Genomic DNA, 23,265 nt, shown 5'->3' with positions numbered 1-23,265 from the left:
GCTCAAATTCATGTTCATTGAGTTGGTGATGCCATCCAACCATCTCATCCTCTGCCATCCCCTTCTCCTTTTGCCTTTAGTCTTTCCCAGCATCAGGGTCTTTTCTAATGAGTTGGCTCTTCCCATCAGGTGGCCAAAGTATTGGAGCTTCAGCTTCAGCATCAGTCCTTCCAATGAATATTCAGGGTTGATTTCCTTTAGGATTGACCGGTTTGATCTGAACTCATGAGCTTAGGTTAAAATGGTCCCTAGGAAATCCAGAACTAAATAAAGCAAGTGAGGCGAGGAAGAAGAATAAGAGCTGTTGAATGTATATTATTCTGAACCAACTTTTCATTTGTCATGAGATTAACTTCAGGCTGGATTGTCTTTAAAAATTAAAACACACACTCCTGGGCCAGAATAATTAATAGAAATAACTATATATAGTAAGAATTAAAAATATTTTTAAAGTTTATTGTAAGATATGCAAGTACTATATTTTATTAAAAATCGATCAAAATAAGCCACTTGTATTATAAGTTGATGTGTAAATTTACAAATTGTGTCTTAATTATTTAACATTGGTTTTTGTTTTTGTTTTTGTTTTGGTACAGGTTGTTGAAGATTGGAAATTCATAGCCCAGGTTCTTGATCGGATGTTTCTGTGGACTTTTCTTCTGGTTTCAGTTGTTGGATCTCTTGGGCTTTTTGTTCCTGTTATCTATAAATGGGCAAATATAATAGTACCAATTCATATTGGAAATGAAAATAAGTGACACTTTCCAAGGTGTTGTAATAGGAATTTAGTTAAAAGGCACATATTTCTTATGGCACCTATGAATTACAAAAATGTAAATTGTGTTTAAAATTTGGTGCAACCAGCATCAGTTTATCTCAATAGATTGCCCATTAAAATATTTAGCTGCATGACTGAAGTAGTAACTGAGTGAATAATATTTGATCTTCTAAAAATAATAGCACAAAATATTATCTAAACTGAACTAATAAAAATCTAATGTTTGTATCCTGGCAAATAATTCTACTTTGTAATCAGCAGTGAAGTTCATCTTTTGACTGTGCTGGAAAATCCTGTTGTATTTGAAGACTGATTTCATTGGGTAAAAGTACACATTTAAAAATTCTCTCTGTCCTGTATTTACTGCATAACAGCTACAGTATACTGTTGTTTTAAGTAAGCTGGCTACTTGGTATGATAATGATTGAATATGATGCAGCTTTTTTATAACCAGTATTTTTAAAAAATGAAAAATGGGAATTGGGAATTCCTTTAAGGCTTACTTTATTTTGTAGATGCTTAAACTAAACAATTATTGTTATTAACTATTTTTACAGCTTACCTTCCATTATCAGGTCATACAATAGACAATTCCTATGGACGTGCAGTATAGCATATCCCTAACATTATTTCAATTCTCTTGTCTACTTTTTGCACAATTAATAGGACCACCTTTTTATATAAATTCTGGTAGTATCTTTTGATCCTTGACCTTAGAAGTGTCCACTACAACTAAGTGAATCCCATTTTAAGAACACATCTGTGTATACTACTGAATTGTTCTGTGAGAAAACCATCTTCTAATATTAAAGGTGATATTCTAATTATGTATAAGCACACTGTTACATACCTGTGATGTTTCAGTTTTACCTCTTTCCTTCCAAAAATTACAGTACAGTAGTAGAATATTAGAGTTGTGAGGGCCTTTAGATGTAATCTAGTCTTAGCCTATTACTACTTATTCAGTATAGTATCATGTATCACAGGTAGACAAGTTAAAATTTCATCTCTAAATTTTCCTGATTCAGCTATGACCAGGAAGAAAATACTGATAGAAATCTTGCATTCGATTTAGAGTTCTTAGCTCTTGACACAACAGATACCATATTTATTTTTAGTAAGCAACAGGTCTAAGTTCAAGTCAACACTCTTTGGAAGGCAGAGGGCATCCTATCTAATTTGCATTTTATTGTAGGCAGGTGTTTAATGCTATTTAATGAGTGACAGTCTCCTGATTTGATGAGTTTAAATAAGTCTGTTGGTTGTCACAGCTTGTCTATATCCCCGATCCTTCTTATTATATCTCCACTACCCTTACTTTAAAAAGTGAAAGTCATTCAGTCGTGTCCGACTCTTTGCGACCCCATGGACTGACTATACAGTCCATGAGATTCTCCACGCCAGAATACTGGAGTGGGGAGCCTTTCCCTTCTCCAGGGGATCCTCCCAAACTCAGGTCTCCTGCATTGCAGGTGAATGCTTTACCAGATTAGCCACCAAGGAAGCCCAGGAATACTGGAGTGGTACCCTATCCCTTCTCCAATGGATATTCCTGACCCAGGAATCGAACTGGGGTCTCCTGCATTGCAGGTGGATTCTTTACCAGCTGAGCCACCATGGAAGCCTTACTTAAAAAATTTACATGTAAATACATTTTATAGAAATCTTCTTTTAGCTTATTGAAACATGAGTCACGGTGGGCTGCAATTTTGTCAGTTTTATTTTTGCATAGGAAAAACATCATAATGACTAGTGAGAAGATTAAAACAGTCTCTGTAAAGCATCATCTTTTGCCAGTACTCAGATTCAGAAGTAGAGTATGGGATATGCTCTGTTTAATAATTTATCTAAAGCAATGGTTCTCAACCAGGGGCAGTTTTGTCTCTGAGGGGACACTTAAAAATCCTTGGAGACATCTTTGGTCATTGTACCTGGCAAGGGGTGGGGTTATGTTATTGGCATCTAGTGGGTAGGGGCCAGGGTGCTGCTAAAGATCCTACAGTGTACAGGACAGATCTGCCCCTCAACACAGAATTAATCTGGCCCCAAATGTTACCAGTGCTAAGGGTGAGAAATCCTGTTCTGAAGCTCATTAACAACGAATGTGGGGCTAAGAATAATCTCTCTTCAGTTCAGTTCAGTTCAGTCGCTCAGTCGTGTCCGACTCTTTGCGACCCCATGAATCGCAGCACACCAGGCCTCCCTGTCCATCACCAATTCCCAGAGTTGACCCAAACTCATGTGCATCGAGTCGGCGATGCCATCCAGCCATCTCATCCTCTGTCGTCCCCTTCTCCTCCTGCCCCCAATCCCTCCCAGCATCAGGGTCTTTTCCAGTGAGTCGACTCTTCGAATGAGGTGGCCAAAGTATTGGAGTTTCAGCCTCAGCATCAGCCTTTCCAATGAACACCCAGGACTGATCTCCTTTAGGATGGAATGGATGGATATAATCTCTCTTAATCATTTAGAATTATGCAAGATAAATAAGGCTATTCAAAATGGGGGCATGGTCCTAGGACTCTTGAAAAACAGTAAAGATAAAAAAAAAGTGCATGGTAAGAAATGATAGTAGTGAGGTCTTGCTGAAATGATATAAACTTCAAGGAGATCATGAGCTAAATAAGAAAACCATTGGGAAATCTGTTGTGATGCTGAACCTGACAATTCTTCCCATTTCTGAACAGCAAAGTTTTTCTTTTTTCTCATCCAGCTATGTTTCCACCACTAAAAAACCCCCTACAGTTTCTGTAATTAGTCCATTTTTACATAGTCCATAGCACAGCATGCTACTTATCACTGTAGAAGAATTATACTTTGACATTTTTTTTACCTAATCCAAAGGCTGGTTAAATGTTCATTTACCTATAATACTCTTGACATTTTTCTTGCGTGAATCTTTTTTTTTTAACAAAAGTCAAGACAACTGGATAATAAGTAAGCTTTGAAATGCCAAAAGCAAAGCCAGTAGTGTGATGATAGGAACCTCTATTAAGAAAAAGCTTACATGTTAAGACCTAAAACAATTAAGCTCTCAGAAGAAAACAGGACAAATGCTTTATGACATTAGATTTGGCAGTGGTTTCTTGGATATGACACAAAAAAGCACAGGTAAATGAAAACAGACAAATTGGACTTCTTGAAAATTTTAAAAATTTGTGCATCAGAAGATACTATCAACAGTAATGACAACCCACAGAATGGGAGAAAATATTTGCAAATCATGTATCTGATAAAGGATTAATATCTAGAATATAAAGAGAACTCCTAAAACTTAAAAAACAACCCAGTTCAAAAATGGGCAAAGATCTTGAAGACATTCCTCCAAAGAAGACATAAGAATGGCCACTAAACACATGAAGAATGCTCAAAATTACTAATAATTAGAGAAATGCAAATCAAAACTACAATGAGATACCGCTTCACAACCAGTAGGTTTGCTATTGTCAAAAAAAAACAAAAAACAAAAAGAAAACGATAAGTACGATGAGGATTGGAGAAACTCGTGCGTTGTTGATGGGAATGTAAAACGGCATAGCCCTGGTGGAAAACAGAATGGCAGTTCCTCAAAAAATTAAAAATAGAATTAACAAATGATCAAACAATTCCACTTCTTGGTATATCCCTAAAAGAATTGAAAGCAAGGTACAGAAGAGAGATTTGTACACCCATGTTGGTAGCAGCATTATCCACAACAGGTAAAACCTGGGAGCAACCCAAGTGTCCATCAACAGATAAATGGACAATAAAATGTGTATACTTGCAACTGAGTATTATTTAGCCTTAAAAAGTAAGGAAATTCTGCAATATGCTACAACACGGATGAACCCTTAGGGACATTCTGCAACATGAAACAGGCCAGTCACAAAAAGACAAATACTGTGTGATTGCACTTACATGAGTACTTAGCTTAGTCAAAATCATAAAGACAGTATTATGGTGGTTGCTGGGGAGAATGGGGGGTGATTGTTTAACTGGTCTAGAGTTGGGTGGGATGGTGGTGATGTTACATAACAATGTGAATATATTTACCACTGAACTGTGGACTTAAACGTGGTTTAGATGGTAGATTTTATGCTAAGTGTACTTTACCACAGCGAAAAATAAATTAAAAAGTGAGCCCCCTCTCCCTCAACACCCACGAATAACCTCATAATAACACACAGTTTAGTTCTTATGCATCATCCCTGGTCATCAAGGGTTGTAGAAACAATCCTGCCGTCCCTAAAATGCACACCAGGATAAAAACCCACAGAAAAATACGATCAATCACCATGGCAACATACTTCCAATCGTCTTGAATCTGAAAGACAAAAACAAAAATCATGAGAGGAAAAAATAAAGCAGGAAGGAAAAGGCAAACTGAACATATTTTCAACACCAAATATTTAATAAATGGGTTTCAAGAGGAGAAGAAACCATTCTGCTGCCAACATGCAAGAAAACTTTTTTTTCCTAATTAATGTAGTCTGAGGAAATCTCCCTTCTCACATTTCTCTTTATGTACTAGAGAAACAAGAATAAAGTATCTGTCATATTAAATGCTTTAAAATCAGAAATTTCTTTTTTTTAAAGATTTTTTTTGATGGGAACCATTTTTAAAGTTTTACTGGATTTGTTACAATATTGCTTCCATTTTATGTTTTGGTTTTCTGGCCAGGAGGCATGTGGGGTCTTAGGTCCCTGACCAGAGATCGAACCTGCACCCCCTGCCCTGGAAGGCGAAGCCTTAACCACTGGACCGCCAGGGAACTCCCATAAATAAGAAATTTCTTAATATATACATAACCCATTTCCCCCACCCCCCAAATTGAATTCTAATTTATAAAGTTAGTTAAACCAGTTACTTGACTTATACTTCTGTGGGAGGATTCTGGGCCCTTGTTAGAATAGCTAATGTAATCCAACATCATTTACCATTATTTCAAAGTACTAGCTCTTATCCAGTTTTAGATACTAATTTCCTTTTAACATCTGTTTCAAAAATGAAACAAGCACACCAGGGCAAGCCGCTCATCACTCTTTCACACAGCCCCCCTGTCCACAATACCCAACTAGCCAACTATCATCTTCAATTATAAGGCCAAAGCATCAGGGAATTCTGTATAGTTATAGGACAGGTTCAAAGTCAGAAACAATTGCTGACAATAAAGTAAAAGATGGAAGAAAGAGCGAGTCTAATTGTATATAATAGAGCTTCAAATTCTGGCTTGAAATAGGAAGGAGAATTGCACATTAATTATACTCCTGGACAACTCAGAAAGCAAGGAAACCATAATTGGATTGAGAAAAAGAGAACCCATGAATCAACTGATTTTTTAAGAAATAATCACATAATAAAGAGGCAGCATGTGATTTAGTAATTTAATTAAGTGGACTGAGATGGGGCTGGGAGACCAGGATTCTATTTCACCATTAGGAACTTGAGTCAATGCGTCCTCTTGATGACACTGAGAAGTCAAAGGATTAGAACTATAATGCCCTGTTTGCCACAAGGTACTTTATTCAAATCCCTAAGACTGGTTTGTAAAAGCTTCAAGTATAAAATAGACCCTGTAATTTCTACTAACCTCACTACTGGCTAAACCTCCTAAGGCTCTAAGAAGCCGTGGGGTGGAAAAAGCAAGACTTGTTACAGTTCCCAGCTCTGCTCCTTTCTAGGTGTGAGAATCCGGTTCAAATATGTGACCTCGCTTAGCCTCAGTTTCCTCATTGGTAAATCAGGTATAAGAACAGTACCTACTTCAGAGAGTTGTTATGAAGATTAAATGCAATATGTGCCTGGTCCTTAATGAATAGTGCCAATTGATATTAATGCTGATTTTTAAAATGAGGCATTATAAATCTCCCTCTGACAGCATTTCACATGGTTTAGCCTGGTGAAGAAAGAGTGAACTCGGGTCTTACACATAATACAAATAGTGCTGCAAAGAGATCTGGGTGAAAATTAACTGTATGTCTAACACTGGGTATTTCGGCACAATGATATTGGCTATTCTCTGGAAACTTTAGCACTAATGATGCGTGAACAGGTAGATGAGTGTTAGGCAGAATGGTAAACTGGCCCAAGCGCCTGGTGTCATCCCTCAGCCCAACCCCGGAGATATCCCAGAAAGGAGACTGCAGTAAAGATGGTCAGAAACGCGGACAGGTGTGGCCTGGTGGGTGTGAGCATGAGCGTGGGGTTGGAGGAGGAGGGTCTTGTTAGAAGGAAGAACTGGAGAGGATTGATTGTGCTCTTCTCCCCCAACCCTGTGCCTCCTTCCAGCCTGCTACTCCTGGCCCAGACAGGCAGGTGGGGCCACTTGTGAGCAAAGTGGAGCCGGGGAAGAGAGAGCAGAGAAGGTGCCCACTGACTGGCGGGGCCTGAGACTTCCCTCCTTACTCCCCACATCAAAGATGAAACAAGCACAGTGGAGTGAAAGGGACGAGGAGGAGATCTTGAGGGACAAGGTAACAGAAGAATAAAAAGAGAGCACACGGCTTTCAATCAGCAAAAGAAGTTTCACGTTTCTAAAGCACGACAAGAACCGAGGCAAAAAAAAAAGTAAATGCAAAACATGAAATAAGATGCCCGAAATTTAACCCTCGGAAAACAGTAATTACAATACATATAGATAAATCATTGATCAAAAGTCAGACTCTGGTGGGAATGAATGAAATAACAGATATACATACATCTATAGATATATCTCTGTATCTATATCTCAATCAAACAAGTTGTCTCAGGCTTATTAGCTCAGAAGATCATGGCTCTGATCTGTGCACGCCTCCAAGACCTCAAGAGCAACTCATGCAGTGGAACCAGTCTTGAAGGATCAGCTGTCAAAACCATCATACGAAAGTATTAACATGAGACCACAAGCTCCCTAACTAGTTTTCTAATTTGTAACCCAATCCTACCTTAACTCTGAATTTAGAGTGTTAGTTAAACTCCTCACAAGTGTGAGCAAGTAAGGGGCACCAACACAGCTCGAGAAGAGCCAAGGCAGGGGACACGGTGACACTCCTGTCCCTGTGGGGCCTGGTGTGTCCAGGGACAGTCATTCACGGGCTCCCAGCACCCTCACGAGATGGCTCTGGGAGAACTGGGCCTGTTTGGTCTGAATTCCTAGGAGGTCAGGACAGTTAAAACCAGCCAAGTTGGAGCTGGGGAATTAGGAAATTAAAACATCTCTGGGAAATTATGTACACAGCAGTGTGTCAGTCACACAGTAAGACAGAAAAAGGAATCTGTCGGACAGCCCGGCTCCCCAGAGCACTGAGTTGGCATCTTTATTCTAACACCTGCCACCCTTTCACAAACAGCAATCCACTGCCCTGTGGTCCAGATTTCTGCATCCTCTGGAAAAGCAATGGGACCACATGACCAGATGACCAGAGGTGAGCAGTGGCTGCCTCGTGAGATGAACCATGTGCCTCTAGTTGGGAGCAGCCAAACACGTAAGTGTAAAGCTTCCCCATCATTAATACCTATCACTATTTCTAACATAAGATTTTTGGAGGAAATAGACGTCCACCCAATTATCACTCAAAAGAAGTGATGATTTTAAAAGTAGATAAATGTTAGAGAGTATCTGCAAAAGTGATTAGTGTTAGACCAACAAGAGGTTTTCACTAATCATGTACTCAATGTCCAACAATTGCTTCAGCAGAATCTGAAGGCAGGCCTGGCCTTTGGGCTAAATTTCTGACATCATCAGGAGGCTGTGCGTTGTTACAGTCACAAGATGGGCAGGGAGTTGCTCGGATGGGTGGGGTGAGGAGATAGGGCCGCTGTCTCTGTCTCCCTCCCGTCTCATCCACTCCCATTAATATGCCATTCACAGCTGAAAGAGAGGATCTAGACATTCCCTACCAACATTAATTACCTCCAGGGCATCAGGAAATGAAATTATCTAGTAATTAGCTCTCTGCTAATAAGCAACTTAAGGCAGAGCATAATAACCTTGGGGGTAAACAGAGTGGGAGCAGCCAAACACGCAAGTGTAACGCTTCCCCATCATTAATACCTATCACTAGTTCTAAAATAAGAATTCTGGAGAAAATAGAAGTCCACCCAATGAAAAAACCATGGGCAAGCGTGTGAATAGATATTTCACAGAAGAAGATATCCAAATGGCCAATAAGCATATGAAAAGGAGACCTATTCATTACTCAACCAGGACATGCTAATTAAAACATCAAGTGATGCCACTTCACCCCGCTGGCGAGGAGAGGCGGCAGCTGGGGACTCTCAAACATCGCCAGTGGGTGTGTCAATCGGCTTAAACATTTTGGAAACCTGACAGCATCCACTAAAGTGGAAAATACATCTCTGCAGTGACCCAGCAGTGCCGTCCTTAGGTGTGGATCCAGGAGAAATGAATGCATGTATTCACCCAACGATACGTATAAGAACACTTAGAGCTGCTTTATTCACAACAGCCCCAACCTGGAAACAACCAAACATCCAACAATTGTAGATGGAATGAATAGACAGAAGGCGGTGTTGTCTTATTGCAGAATACTACACAGCAGGAACAAGCCCAAAGGATAAACCTCAGACGTTTTGTACATTTTGTTGAAAGAAATAAGTCAAATATGAAAGAGGTTATGCAATGCTACTTATATGAAGTTCAAGAGTAGGTAAAATCAGGGACTTGCCTGGTAGTCCAGTGACTAAGAGTCCACACTCCCAATGCAGGGGGCCCAGGTTCAATCCTTGGTCAGGGAACTAGATCCTGTATGCCACAACTAAGAGCTAGTGCAGCCAAATAAGTTTAAATTTTTTTTTTAAAGAATAGGTAAAATTAATGTAAAAGAGGCCAGGCTCAGTGGTTACTAAGGAGGGAGGGAGTGGGGTACTGACTGCGAGGGGCACGAGGGAGCTTTCTGGGCATTGGAAATGTTCTATGTCTTTATCTAGATCATGGTTCCATGAGTGTACACATAATATAATAATTCACTGAACTGTATGCACACTTAAGACATGTGTACCTTCTGTAAATTACACTTACGGGGGGATGGGGGGACACAATCAGTAAAGTTTAAAATGTCAGCTCAGCTAATCAATACTAATTGGAGATCATCTGGTCTCACTCCCTCTTCCCCAGCCTACCTCCTAATCCACTCTCTCTTGGCATTAGGAGTTCCTATGGCCTAAACGGCTGGCAGCCCAGGAGCTAAATGCAAGGCACCACATACAACCTTTATCATCCCATTTTACAGAAGACAAGACAGGCTCACACAGGTGAGGCAACATATCCAAGGGTATGTAACTGGTACATGGAAGAGCAGGTCTGAAAACAGCCCACTGATGCCAGTGAGTTAAGTCTAATTCCTTAACCCCACCCTAAGCCTTGTCCACAAAGAACCAATAAATGCTTGTTGAATGAGTGAATGCTAATGTAATAACAGACACAGCCTTACCTCTTTGGCTTCATTTTGTGCTTTCATATTTTCAGCAATGTACTTGACACTTTGGATAGCTTCTTTGATTTCCGGTGACAGAGCAGAGAGGGACAGCACAGCGTCGACAGATTCAGAACTGGAGCTTCTCGTGAGGTTGGCACTGAAATTGGAGATTTTTGCCCTGCGATGGTGGCAGTAGCCGCACAGCCCGTCCTGGCAGGGGTAGCCTTCCTTGCAGACCTTGGACTCTACGCGGCTGAAGCAATTCAGGTTTGAGAGCTCAGCACTATAGAAGGGTCTTGGCCTCTGAGTGTTGCCCTCGTTGCTTGCTGGCCTGGTCATGAACATGACCCTGGGAAGCAAGTTCAAGAAAATGGTCTTCACCCACGCGGGCATCGTGTGGGTGGTCGGGGTCCTGTAGTGCACGTTGAGCACGAAGACGGTGATGACGATGGACAAGGTTACAAAGATCATGGTGAAGAGCAGGTACTCGCCGATCAGGGGAATCACCAGCGAGGTGGACGGGATGGTCTCAGTGATCACCAGGAGAAACACAGTCAAGGAGAGGAGCACTGAGATGCAGAGGGTCACCTTCTCACCGCAGTCGGAAGGCAGGTAGAAGACGAGCACAGTCAGGAAGGAGATGAGCAGGCAGGGGATGATGAGGTTGATGGTGTAGAACAGAGGCAGGCGCCGGATGTAGAGCGAGTAGGTGATGTCTGGGTAGATCTCCTCGCAGCAGTTGTACTTGATGTCGTGCTTGTAACCAGGGGCTTTGATGATGGCCCACTCGCCGCTCTCCCAGTAGTCCTTGAGGTTCATGGAGGAGCCAATCAGGACCAGGTCGATTTTTGCCTTGTCATAGGACCAGGAACCAAACTTCATGGTGCAGTTCTGGTAATCAAACGGGAAGTAGGTCACGTCGATTTTGCACGAGCTCTTAAAGATGGCTGGGGGGATCCAAGTCACTTCCCCCGTGTACTTGAGTAAAGCTTTGGTCTTGTCGTCCACTTGGAAATCCCCAACAGCACTGTGAAAGCAAACGGGAGGCACACACGTGGTCATCTAGTCCAGCCTCTCACGCTGCCAGCTGGTAAACAGCAAGTGGCGACTTGTAAAACTGCAGAATGTAAGTGTTCAAAGGGCTATAAAAAGTCTCCCAGGCCACCATTCCATTTACCAATGGGGATACTGAGGCCCAGGACCCCCCACCCACAGACAGTCTGACACACTCGTCATTCTCCCCAACCCAGGCCATGTCACTGGTTCATTCCACACCATACAACTCCCTACTTGAAACTTATCACGTGTGTGCATGCTCAGTCGCTTCAGTTGTGTTCGACTCTGCAACCCTGTGCACTGTAGCCCGCCAGGCTCTTCTGTCCATGGAATTCTCCGGGCAAGAATACTGGAGTGGGTTGCCATTCCCTCCTCTTGGAGATCTTCCCGACCCAGGGATCCAACCCACATCTCGTGCATCACAGGTGGATTCTTTACCCACTGAGCCACCTGGGAAGCCCTGATATTTACTGAGATACTCCCAAATGCAAGGGAGTTTTCTCCTTTAATTAATAAAAGAAATTAATGAACGTGGTCATTTGGAGGCAGGTATTCAGGTCCCTATAGTTTAGTCCTTGTGATGCCGCCTCCTTCTGTCCTCAACTGGGTGCGCAATATGTGTACACCCATGCATGCAGAGCACACCCTGGACCTCCAAGGGCTGTGGAGACCACCGTGGGCGCCCACTCCCATTAAACTGAGCCCTGTTAGATGGGTCTATTACCAGGCCCTGTCTCTGGATTCTGGTTCTCCGGTTCACCACACTCCCCCATTCTTCCCTGCACTGTTCTAGAAAGAATAATCACATTTTCTGATTCCTTGTCTTTTAAACCCAGCACAGCAGGTTCCTTTGCCTTCTGTGTCCCTATCCTTCCCCATATTCTCCCCCATGCTCCTTCTCCCTTAGCTACGTCCACCCTGACTTCCTCTCTAGGCAGAGATATATATTATTCTTAGAGTTAGCTTGCTGGCATTTATCAGCTGGCTTGTGCAGTGGAAGATTTGCTGTCGACCAACTCAATACCCTGTCCAGTCTCGCATCTGAGAGGGAAGCCAGCCAGTCCTCAAAACAATGGCTTTGCCTAGTGAAGCTCTTGATGTTTCCCTGGGTCAGCCAGCCTTTGACTGGTTTCTTAGAGTTGTGCATTTGAAGGTGTGCATGTCCTTCTAAAGGCAACAACTACCATAACAATTTGCCCAAAAAGCTGGGGGAAAAAAAAAGACAAACCTAAACATTTAGAGATATCCTGTCTGGTTGTTACTGGATATCATTGTGTGAAGACAGAAGGGAGGTGTCTGGGGCCTGTCTCCTTGCTGGTCTCTGGCCCTCCCACCCTCACACGTTCTGTTGAGCAGGACAGTAATTACATGTGGAACTGGATGTCAAATCCATTAACCCCTTTACTCCAGCTGGACTGTCCCAAAGGTGTCCTGCGTTTATATGTTCTCAGCCCCACTTTATCATACTGGGCCCTCGATTCCCCAGAAGATGACTCCTGACCCCAGGAAGAAAGGAGGAGGGGTATGAGAAGTGGAGGGGTAGGGACCCATGAAATCCCAAGTGGACTTGACCACGTTGGGCAGGGAGGAGCTCTGGAAGGCTGGCCTACACTCCATGGAAGGCTGAGAGGACCTCTGGGAAGGCAGAAGCCTCTGGAACAACTTTTCTTAAGGCATCCTGGATTAACAAAATGGACCTTCAGAGCCCAGGCACTAGTCCAGGAGTTGGCAAGCTATGGCCCACTGGCTTGGCCCCTATTTCTGTAAATACATTTTTATTAGTGCACACACCCATACACATTTGTGGTCCATTGTCTGCAAATATTAAGTGACAAGGACAGGGTGTATCGCGGTGACAGAGCCTGTAAGGCCTCCAAAGCCTAAAATACTACCTGGTCTTTCAGAGAAAATCTTGATGATCCCTGCTCTGGTCTAAGCCCCTCATTTCACTCAAGAGGAAACGGAAGGTCAGAGAGCAGGACTGCTTGTTCAGGGTCCCACAGAGTTTGTGGCAGAGCCTTGAACACTCGGAACTTGAGTCTGGTCTTTTGGACACACACTTGAGGACTCACTGCCCACATCATCAGCAGAACTAGGTTACGTGGAACCCTATGAAGCTCAGATGTGAGAGTGTGGGGTCAAACACCACCACCAACGGTTCCTGCACGGGCTGCGGGCAGGGTCAGCTGCTCTGGAGGTGCCCAAGGGAAGGGGAGGAGGTCTCCTGTCCTGAGAGCCCCAGACAGAAATCACCAAGAAGTATCTGCTCCTCAAAAGAAGGGATCCAGACTTTCCTAGTGATCCAGTGATTGGGAGTCTATCTGCCAGTGCAGGGGGCACAGGTTCGATCCCTGGTGCAGGAGGATTCCACATGCAGTGGTGGTAACTGGGCCTGTGCACCACAGCCACTGAGCCCACGCTCTACAGCCCACGGCCCTCAACTACTGAAGCCCAAGCACCTTAGAGCCTGTGCCCCGCAACGAGAAGCCACCGCCACGAGAAGCCCGTGGCCTGCCACTGGAGAGTGGCTGCCACTCGCTGCAACTAGAGAAAGCCCGTGCACAGCAGCGAAGACACGGTGCAGCCAAAAATAAATAATTACATTTTAATAAATGCTAGCTCGTCTTATTAAAAAGAAGCGGACCCCCTCTCTGTAGTGCAGCCTTAGCAAGGGGAACAGTGGAACAGGCAGCGTCACCGGTTCCAGTTTGTGGGAGAGGACAAAATGATGGGCCCATGGAGGTCTGCAGAGGAGTCTGGACTGGTGTGGGCTTTTGATCTCAGAAAAATATGCCCCACCCCAACTGCCTTCCAGAAGGACAGAGACCTACCCAGAAAAAAAAGCTTCATCGGGTAGGATCCAGATTGAAAAGGGCAGGAAACTGGGAGTGAGAAGATGGTTCAGAAGCTAGAGAAGCAACCATCTAGAAGTGGCAGCTCTTAGGCTGTGGAGGTGACTACCTGGGGCATTTTTAAGAGAGTTATTTTTTTTTTAATATTTAATTATTAACTTATTTGGCTGCACCAGGTCTCAGCTGTGGCACACAGGATCTTTAGTTGCAGCATGTGAACTCATGATTGTGGCGTGTGGGATCTAGTTCCCTGACCAGGGATCGAACTCAGGCCCCCTGCATTGGGAATGCAGAGTCTCAGCCCCTGGACCACCAGGGAAGTCCCTACACAGAGCATTTTAATGCTTCAAGGGGACTACTGGAGGAGGGAACTCCCAAGCGGGTGACACAGAGTTGCGCTCTTACCCACAAATGCTGTAAACAAAAGACAGCAAAGATGGATAGATTGGACCCCTTATTAACATACTGTAAGAAAAATATGAAAAGTAATTGAATAACATGCAAGCACACAAAAATACAGCCACAGACCAGATGAAACGGATAACCTGACATTACAAATTAACCTAAAAGAGCAACCTTTAGAGACTTTGAAAGAGCAGCATAAATTAGAGACAGAAGTGGTAAGAATCTGGGTAAGCGACAGGAGTTCAATAAAGAATGGACGAAATGCAGGAAAGAACAGGAAAAGAGAAATTTTAAAAATCATTTCAGAAATAAAGACTAAAACATAACAACAAGCAGACACCATGGACAGTGTAGTGATTGAAACAAAAAAAGAAAGGAGAAAAAATGTAAATCAAAGAGAGATAAAAAGAGATAAAAGAATTTGAGAAAAAATAACAGAGAATATAGGTAAAGAAGTTGTAATTTATGTGAAAAAGGAGTTCCTGGAGAGATAAAGCAATAGAACAGAGCAATCTTAAAAACTCGAATTCACAAAAAATTTACTGGAATAAAAGAAGTCTTATTATGTATATGATACAGAGTAAAACAACTAGATTTTAAAGATAAATGAAAAATATCTTTGGGTTACCCAAGAAAAAGCTGGGTATGCATCCCAGCTGATATGCATCCCAATTTGTTTCAGGACAGCCCTGGTTTATTTCTGTGATCCAGGCACACTTATTCATAGAGTCCCTTTTCTCTCCCCAAAGTCACCAGATTATACAAGAAAAAGAAAATTAGATTGGCAATCGTTTTTGACAGCAATACTTCATACCAGATCATGAGTCAGCATTTTTAAGATTTTCATGGAAGGAAAATGTGAACCAAGGATTTTATATCAGCAAAATGACAAAAGTATTACCTAAAAAGGGTACTGTGAGTTATGAATGTGTGAGAACTTAGGGTATATTGTCCATGAACACTTTCTGAGGATTCTACTAGAAAACGAACTTCAGAAAACAAAAAACCATAGGAGAAACTGGCATAAGAAGGTAAAAGGTGTTTCTAGTGTGTTGAGATGAAACTTTCACCTGAGGTTTAGAGAAACTGAAGTTTTAGTTAGGAGAGAGGAGCTGGATGATTTTCCCTAAATGTTATTTTCAGCTTCAGATTCCAAGGAAATTCCTTTTGATATTTGCTCCTCTCCACACCTGATTTGAAACATTTCACTACATCTCTCATTATTGTTAAAAGCATACATCCCTAAAGCACCCCAGCTGTTCACCCAAGACTGCCAGCAAGAAAACAGCTATGACTTTCAAATCATAAGATTAAAAGCTGTGCCCACTTTAATTCTATCTCAGGAAAAATTCTCACCACCCTGCCCAGCTCCCTAAGAGCCTCTGGACCAGGAGATTCGTAGGATGCCTCACATTCTGCAAACCAGTTAATTTATCCCCTGTCCCAGTTCTTTAAGTGCCAATTTACAAGTTGCATGAAAGAAACATGAATGCTGTCTTTTCTTGGGAAAGCAATAAATAAAACATGGACCATCTTTGGAATGGGTAAAGGACTCCTCCTTTTAGTTCTTTTAGCCCATTACTAGAAAGTGGGATTCAGCTCCTCTAGTCCCAATACTAGTAGTAACACATATTAATTTGTACTAATATGGCAGATAAACCTAAACACAGAACACTTTAAAATCAGATTCGACTAATTCTATATCAAGTGTTTTGCTGAAAAATGCTCACTGTTTTTTTTTTCAAGACACTATAACTCCAGAGACAAGCACAGGTGCAAACATGAAGTTTTGCAATACCCAGAGAATAAACTAGTACATACTGTAAAATATCCATTAAAATTATGTGTGTCTGAGATGGCTGGATGGCATCACTGACTCCATGGATGTGAGTCTGAGTGAACTCCGGGAGTTGGTGATGGACAGGGAGACCTGGCGTGCTGCGATTCATGGGGTCGCAAAGAGTCAGACACGACTGAGCAACTGAACTGAACTGAACTGAACTGAACAGAGGTTAGATACGTAAAGTGTCAGGTTTGCATGTAAAGAGAGGCTGGTTTTGGAGGTGCCAGGATGCGCAGGTTCAGACCAGCAGGAAAAGAACCTTTGAAAGTGAGAAAGAAGCAGGGCTTCCTGCCACTGGTGGGCAAAGGCGTATGTACAGCATCAGGCTGGGAGGGGAGCATCAGTTAGTTGAGTAGAAGAATGAAGCTTTCCCGTGCCCTAACCATAGGGCCTGGTGGGACCTGACTTTCAGGGAGGTTCAGCTCCTGCCTCGGTGACCAATGCCCACTCCCATGTATTTCCTTCTTTGCCCTTCCTCCCTCTCATTGTATGTTTTGATATTATAACTCATGCCTGGCTTCCCTGATGTCTGGCAAACTCCTAGAGGCAAGGGGAGTAGTGGTTTTCTATTAATGTTTTGTGCCACCTTATCTCAACAACAACGGCATATGATTCTGACTTAAAGATGAGTTTTTAGCATGAGGAAAGGGAAGAGGGCTCTCAGGCACCACGTAACACCTAGCATATAGGAGATGCCCAATAAACACCTGTGGAATGAATCAGATGAATGAAGCCCTCTTGGCAAAGGTCTCAGGACGCCTAGGCTGTAAAGCACAGAAGGCCAAGGACCCAGGTCCAGGCTGACAGCCCCGAGAGGGTGGGGGCCACCCAGCAGCTTACTTGTTGTATAGTACAATGTCTGGCTTCCAGATCTTCTGCGCAGGGACGCGCATGAACTCGGCCCCGTCGTAGTCGGACGGGTTCCACTTCAGCTTGTAGTCGTTCCAGATCTGGGGGGAGGAGGCGGAGAAGGACCAGCGTGGTTTTACTTCTCTTGACACCACCCATCTTGGTGACCTCCCACCTCTGCCACACATCACAGAGCCATCTCCGTGAAGACCACACTGGTCCAGTTCCTCCTGTGGGTGCTAGTCACGGGGATAGCACTGGGCTGGTGCTGGCTGCCGGGAGCCGCTGCCTCCATGGTTGGGGCAAGCCCAGCCCCCAACAATCAGTTAGGACCATTAGGGCTTTCTCCAGTCACCTCCAGTGCTAGGTCCAGGTCCCTGCCTTATGCTCCTGCTGTTTACATTCCTGAAACGGCTCAGATATGCCATGAAGCCCTAATAACAGAGTGCTAATGACACATAGAATCCCCTTTCTATCTCCAAGTTGAGCAGGGTTGGCCTCTGAAGGGTTCTGGGGAAGGAACCATAATCCCACCAGGACCCAAGAAGTATCTGGGTGCAGAGGCTGGGAGAGCTGAGTCCTGAGTGCCTAAGGAGAGAAAGGACCTTAGGCTGTGGTCAAGGGGCATCTGTGCCACAGAGCGCTCACAGAAGGCTGCTGAGCTGACTGGCCAGTTGGCTGGACTGGTGGAAGAATCAGCCTTAGGTCAGTGAGTTATCTGTCCATGTCTGCACAGAGCTCCCTGGGGAGGACATGTGGGAGCCGATTTCTTTGGTCTCAATCTGAACAAGAAAATCCAGAACCCCCGCTCCCACCCTCCCAACTACAACGGCATATGATTCTGACTTAAGCATGAGTTTTTAGCAAGAGAAAGGGAAAGAGGTGTCTCAGACAGCACCCTAGGGTCAGAGGTCAGGGCTCTAGGCCTGGGTCTGTGCATTTTGTGTGAGCATGTGGGGCGGGGCAGGGTCTCTCTCTCTTTCCAGGCTTCAGTCTATTGTCTGTGACTTGAGGGGCTGGACCCTGCAGTCCTTCCAGGAGGATGTAGGGCACTGCATGTGACCCCAAGCCCAGGAAGAGACAGACCAGCTAGTCAGTGGACCCCATCTAGGTCCACATCGAGGCCCTTTGTTCTCGTTCAGGGATAGCAAATAAAATAGTCACCACCAGGGGGCAGCAGTGCTCAGGGTCTGGTCACTTACTTGCTTGAGCCACAGGTTAGTCTCCATGATCTGGTTTACTTCATCCTAGAAAGAGAGATTAAAGTAGATGGTGAATTACAAAAACAAGGCTGGTTCTGGGAAAGGCTCTTCCAGAAGCTCCATCCCCCACGGCCACGGCTTGTGGCTCTGACACTCACCACCTTCACCAGCTGAGACATGGACACCTCAAACTGGATGATGACCGGGTCAGACACATTGGCCACTGGCCGGATGATCTCGTTGTAATCTTCAAACAGGCGCTCAAACAGGCGATGCTCGGCATCGGAGGTGCTGGCCACTGAGGGAAGTAGCCCCGTCAGATCCTGGGGTAGTCATCACTTTCCCCCTCCCCAGGAACATCACGTACCCCCAGCCTCCCTTCCACCTGCTGGGGGTACTCTCTGGAACTCCAGACTTTCAGACCAGCCCCGCTCCTTCAAGTTTACAGACGAGAAAACTGAGGCCCAAGACAGAAGGGATTCCATCAGATCACACACATTCGGTGAGAAGCACAGTGGTTACAAGCACAGGCTCTAAATCTGGATAGATCTGGTGCAAATCCTGACAGATTGCCTGGCAGTGGTGTGAACTTAGGCAAGTGGCTTAACCTCTCAGTGCTGGCATGTGGTAAGAGCTCAAGAACCATCATGGCTGTCTTTGTTACTACAGGGCAGGGGTGATACAAGTGAAGTCTGCCAGGGCACAGCCACAACGGAGAGATGACCAGTCCACTCTCAAGGCAGGGGCACCCCAGGGTCAGAGGGAGACCGCAGCCCAGGACTGGGACTCTCCTTCTTCCTGCCCGGGACCTTGCAGGGGTTTGGCCACCAAACCTCTTAGAAGCCGGGTGCCTATATGGCTCCCATGATCTCAGAGAGTGACCCACGGTCCCTGTTAATGATGTCTTCACATCTTGATCAGACTCTTCTCTCTCTGAAACCCCTGGAGACCCCCTTTGTTTATAGGCCACACCCCAGGCATTCTGAGTCAGCTCTTTTGCTTCTCACTTACAGATCTGCGAGAAATCTGGGGAGGGGATGAGGGGAATCCTTGGTGAAGTTCAACTCAACTTCTCCAGGGATTTTGACTGCCCTCCCCGCTCCGCCCCGCAGATAAAGACCGGGCCACAGTCAGGAGCTCCGCGTGGAGCGGACGGCGCTCTGTGTAGTGGGGGCCTCAGCCCCGGAAGGCAGGATCAGCGTTCTGAGTGGATGGTCACAACGTGGTCTCCCAACCGACGTCCAGCCCCGCTGCAGGGACCGCCGTCAGCCCTGCCAAATCCTTCGCCCCCTCGTATCTACCACCCCTCGCAGGACACTCAAAAAGTTTTCTGGCGTCGTCGGGTCTGGGCCGGTATTTCCCTAACAGGCTCCTCTAAGAGACCGGGCGGAAGGCGGGGAGGCGCCAGCAGCGCTAGAGAGGCGAGGACAAAGAGGAGAGGCAGGCGCCCCGAAACGACTCCTCTCTGCCCCAGATGGCCTCGCTCAAGCTTTAGCCTTCAACTTCCCCATCTATTCGTAAAACGAGGAGGTGGGCTGGATGCGGACAGTGGAACCCGCGGCCTGGGCGCGCCAGTGCGCCAAGCAGGACGACAGGCAGGGCTGGGACTCAAATCTGTAACCCCGGGCTGGGAAAGGAAGGCCCCCGGTGCGGGCCCTCCCCGCGCCTTCGGCCAGCGCCCAGAAGACTCTCAAGAATGGGGGATTCGAGGGGGAAACACGCACGCACCCATCCACCTCGCCGCCGGGTCGGAGCCAGACCACACAGGGTGCGGGGCCCCGGCCACGACGCCCTTGTCCCTGCCTCTCCACGCTGCGCTCGGGGCCGCAACCCCTACGGACCCTGAGTCCCGGCTCGGTCCTCCGGGTCTCCGTTGCCCCGCGCCCATACCTGGCAGCAGAAGCAAAAGCAGCAGCGGCGCAGCCGGGAGCGGCGAGAGCTTCGCGGAGCGAACACCGCGCGGGTGGGCGCCCATAGCGTGTCGGCCCGCGGGCCGGAGGCTCCGCGCGGACGGGGCGTGTGGCGGGCGGGGAGGAGCGGAGCCGAACAATCCGGAGCCGGCGGGGCGGTGGCGGAGACAGACTCGCGCGGCCAGGCGCGCAGCGCAGCCACCCCGCTCGGAGCCGGACCCGGGCCCGGCGCGCCGAGCCCCGGCTGCCCCACCCACAACCTCGGCGCGGCCCCGCCCGCCCCCGCGCGGTTCCGGAGCCTCTAACACGAGAGAGGTGCGCTCGCTCCTGGAAGGAGGACCCGTGGGCGCCAGTGCGCTGTGCTGAGCTCTCTCTCCCCTCGCTCTGTGGTCGGTGCCGCCCACGGACAGACGGCTCCGCGCCCGGCCAATCGGAGCAGGTCTTGACCGACCGCGGGGAAGAATAGGGGCCGCATCTCTGTCCCGGGCTTCCTGGGTGAGTGTGGGTCTCTCCCATCCCCGGGGTTGGGGACCATCGGGCTAGACGATCGTCTGTGCCTGGAAGACTCTAACGTACCTTCAAGACGAGGGCTCAGAATTTTGAAACTATTAAGTAATTGTTCAATATTTTAGGAGTGATAATGGTAATTGTGTTTTTTAAGAATCCTTATAGTTTACCACGAGGGAGAGGGTGTGAGTCCGTTGAAACAGTATTGGCCCTGAGCTGGGGGTTTGTTATCCTATTCTACTATTGAATATGTTTACAATGTCCCTTGATGAAAAAGTAAAACAAGAGAAAGAAATAACAAAAATGAGGCTTGGAGATGGAGCCAGCATAGAGAGCAGTGTGCTTTCCTGCCCTGGAACCCTCCAAAATCTCTACTGCCCACCGGCCCATCTGCACCGCTGAGTGCTCCAGGACGGTCGTGTGATCAAGAGACAGCCCTGGGGCCCCTTGGCCTGTCCGACCACCCACTGGCAGTGCGGTGGGGTAGCTGCCGGCTTGCTTGCAGTCCCTTTAGCACAGGACAGGTGAGTCACCTTTATTATTTCCACAATGGTCCACCTACCCACATTAAAACCGAACCAAAGGAAACATTTTGCAAGACTCAGAAAATGTTTGTAAGAATTGGGACTTACTTTGAGGCCCCCATTTAGAGCATCCTCCTTGTCCTGGCAAGAAGCCCTTTATCTGAAAAATATTGCCAATCACATATCCAACAAAGGACTTGTATCCAGAACATCTAAAATAGCCTCAAAACTCAAAAGAGGGACTTCTCTGGTAGTCCAGTGGCTAAAAAGCCACCTCGCAATGCAGGGGACGCAGTTCAATCCCTGGTCAGGGAACTAAGATCCCACATCAGGGAGCAATTAAGCTGGGCACCACAATTAGAGTCTGTGCTCTGCAGTGAAAGATCCTGTGTGTTGCAACTAAGACTTGATGCAGCCCAATAAATACTTTTTTTAAAAAAAGATTATCTTCCTTATTAAAAAAAAAAACAAAAAAACCTCAAAAGCAGGAATGGACGGGTATGAGGGATCTTATTAGAGTGATGCCAGTGTTCTAAAACTGAGTTATAGTGATAAACTTATTAAACTCATTGAATTGTACACTTAAAACAGGTGGATTTTGTGATACATAAAGTATAAAGTGAAAGTGTTAGTCACTTAGTCATCTCCGACTCTTAGCGACCCCATGGACTGTAGCCCGCCAGGCTCCTCTGTTCATGGGATTCTCCAGGCAAGAATACTAGAGTGGGTTGCCATTTCCTCCTCCTTGGGATTTTCCCAACCCGGGGATTGAACCCAGATCACCTGCACTGCAGGCAGATTCTTTACTGTCTGAGCCACTAGGAATACCCAATACATAAATTATACCTAAATAGTTGTAAGATCTCAGCAGTAAGAAAACTAAAATGCGGTGTTAAAAATGAGCAAAAGAGTTAAACAGACACTTGACCAAAAAAGGCAAAAAACTCATGAAAAGATGTCAAACATCGCTAACATTGGCAAAGTAAAGTCAAACATACTCTCCCCATATGTGAAAGTTGAACTATAAAGAAGGTTGAGCACTAAAGAACTAATGCTTTCAAACTCTGGTGCTAGAGAAGACTCTTGAGAGTCCCTTGGACTGCAAGGAGATCAAACCACTCAATCCTAAAGGAAATCAGCCCTGAATAGTCATTGGAAGGACTGATGCTGAAGCTGAAGCTCCAATATTCTGGCCACCTAATTCGAAGAGCCGACTCATTGGAACAGACCCTGATGCTGGGAAAGATTGAAGGCAGAGAAGAGGGTGGCAGAGGATGAAATGGTTAGATAGGATAGCCGACTCATTGGAACAGACCCTGTTGCTGGGAAAGATTGGAGGCAGAAGGAGAAGAGGGTGGCAGAGGATGAAATGGTTAGATAGGATAGCCGACTCATTGGAACAGACCCTGTTGCTGGGAAAGATTGGAGGCAGAAGGAGAAGAGGGTGGCAGAGGATGAAATGGTTAGATAGCATCACCGACTCAATGGATATGAATTTGCCCAAACTCTGGGAGATAGTGGAGGACAGAGAAGCCTGATGTGCTACAGTCCTTGAGGTCGCAAAGAGTCGGACACAACTTAGTGACTGAACAACAACAACCCCGTGTAACCCACGAACCACATTCCTGAGTATTTATCTAGAGAAAGGAAAACTTTTGATCACACAAAATCCTATAAGTGAATGTTTATAGTAATGCTGTTGATAATTGCCCCAAACTGATGACAACCTAAAATGTGCTTCAACATCCATATGATGGATGCAAAGAACAAATTATTGGTACCTTCACCAACTTAGATGAATCTCAAAGGTATTATGCTGAATGAAAGAAGTCACTCTCCAGACGAAGGGATTCTTGAAGAGACTAAACTGTAGTGGAGAAAAGCTCAGTGGTTGCTGGGGGTTGGGGTGGAGGGACACATGACCATAAAGGAGTAGCAGGTGTGAA

General features: G+C 45.5%; 2 protein-coding genes across 8 annotated transcripts in view; one reads left to right on the top strand and one right to left on the bottom strand.

Moving 5' to 3' along the window:
- Positions 1–1,123, top strand: part of CHRNA5 (cholinergic receptor nicotinic alpha 5 subunit) — a 29,129-nt gene extending 28,006 nt beyond the window's left edge. For all 4 annotated transcript variants that reach the window (XM_006044391.4, XM_044933270.2, XM_044933268.2 and 1 more), the window contains one exon: positions 597–1,123. In XM_006044391.4, the coding sequence (XP_006044453.2) occupies positions 597–758 (162 nt within the window). In that variant the 3' untranslated portion in view covers positions 759–1,123. The remainder of the gene's footprint in view (positions 1–596) is intronic.
- Positions 436–23,234, bottom strand: CHRNA3 (cholinergic receptor nicotinic alpha 3 subunit). Of its 4 annotated transcripts, none has more exons than XM_044933266.2 (7): positions 20,269–20,645; positions 18,537–18,676; positions 18,379–18,423; positions 17,168–17,277; positions 10,187–11,198; positions 5,062–5,078; positions 436–703 (listed from the first exon to the last, which is right to left on the bottom strand). In XM_044933266.2, exons 1-7 carry the CDS (start codon positions 20,351–20,353, stop codon positions 700–702), a joined length of 1,413 nt encoding a protein of 470 aa, XP_044789201.1. In that variant the 5' UTR covers positions 20,354–20,645; the 3' UTR covers positions 436–699. The 4 variants fall into 4 exon arrangements, with proteins under 4 accessions (XP_044789201.1, XP_044789199.1, XP_044789202.1 ...); XM_044933264.2 differs by lacking the exon at positions 436–703 and adding an exon at positions 3,103–3,202 and having other exon boundaries at positions 20,269–20,646; XM_044933267.2 differs by lacking the exons at positions 436–703; positions 20,269–20,645 and adding an exon at positions 23,101–23,234 and having other exon boundaries at positions 3,211–5,078.
- Positions 23,235–23,265: the final 31 nt, after the last annotated feature.

The sequence above is a fragment of the Bubalus bubalis genome, chromosome 20 (assembly GCF_019923935.1).
Source record: "Bubalus bubalis isolate 160015118507 breed Murrah chromosome 20, NDDB_SH_1, whole genome shotgun sequence".
Lineage (NCBI taxonomy): Eukaryota > Metazoa > Chordata > Mammalia > Artiodactyla > Bovidae > Bubalus > Bubalus bubalis.
The sequence above is the reverse complement of the archived record's forward strand: the minus strand, read 5'-3'. Positions and strand labels throughout refer to the sequence as shown.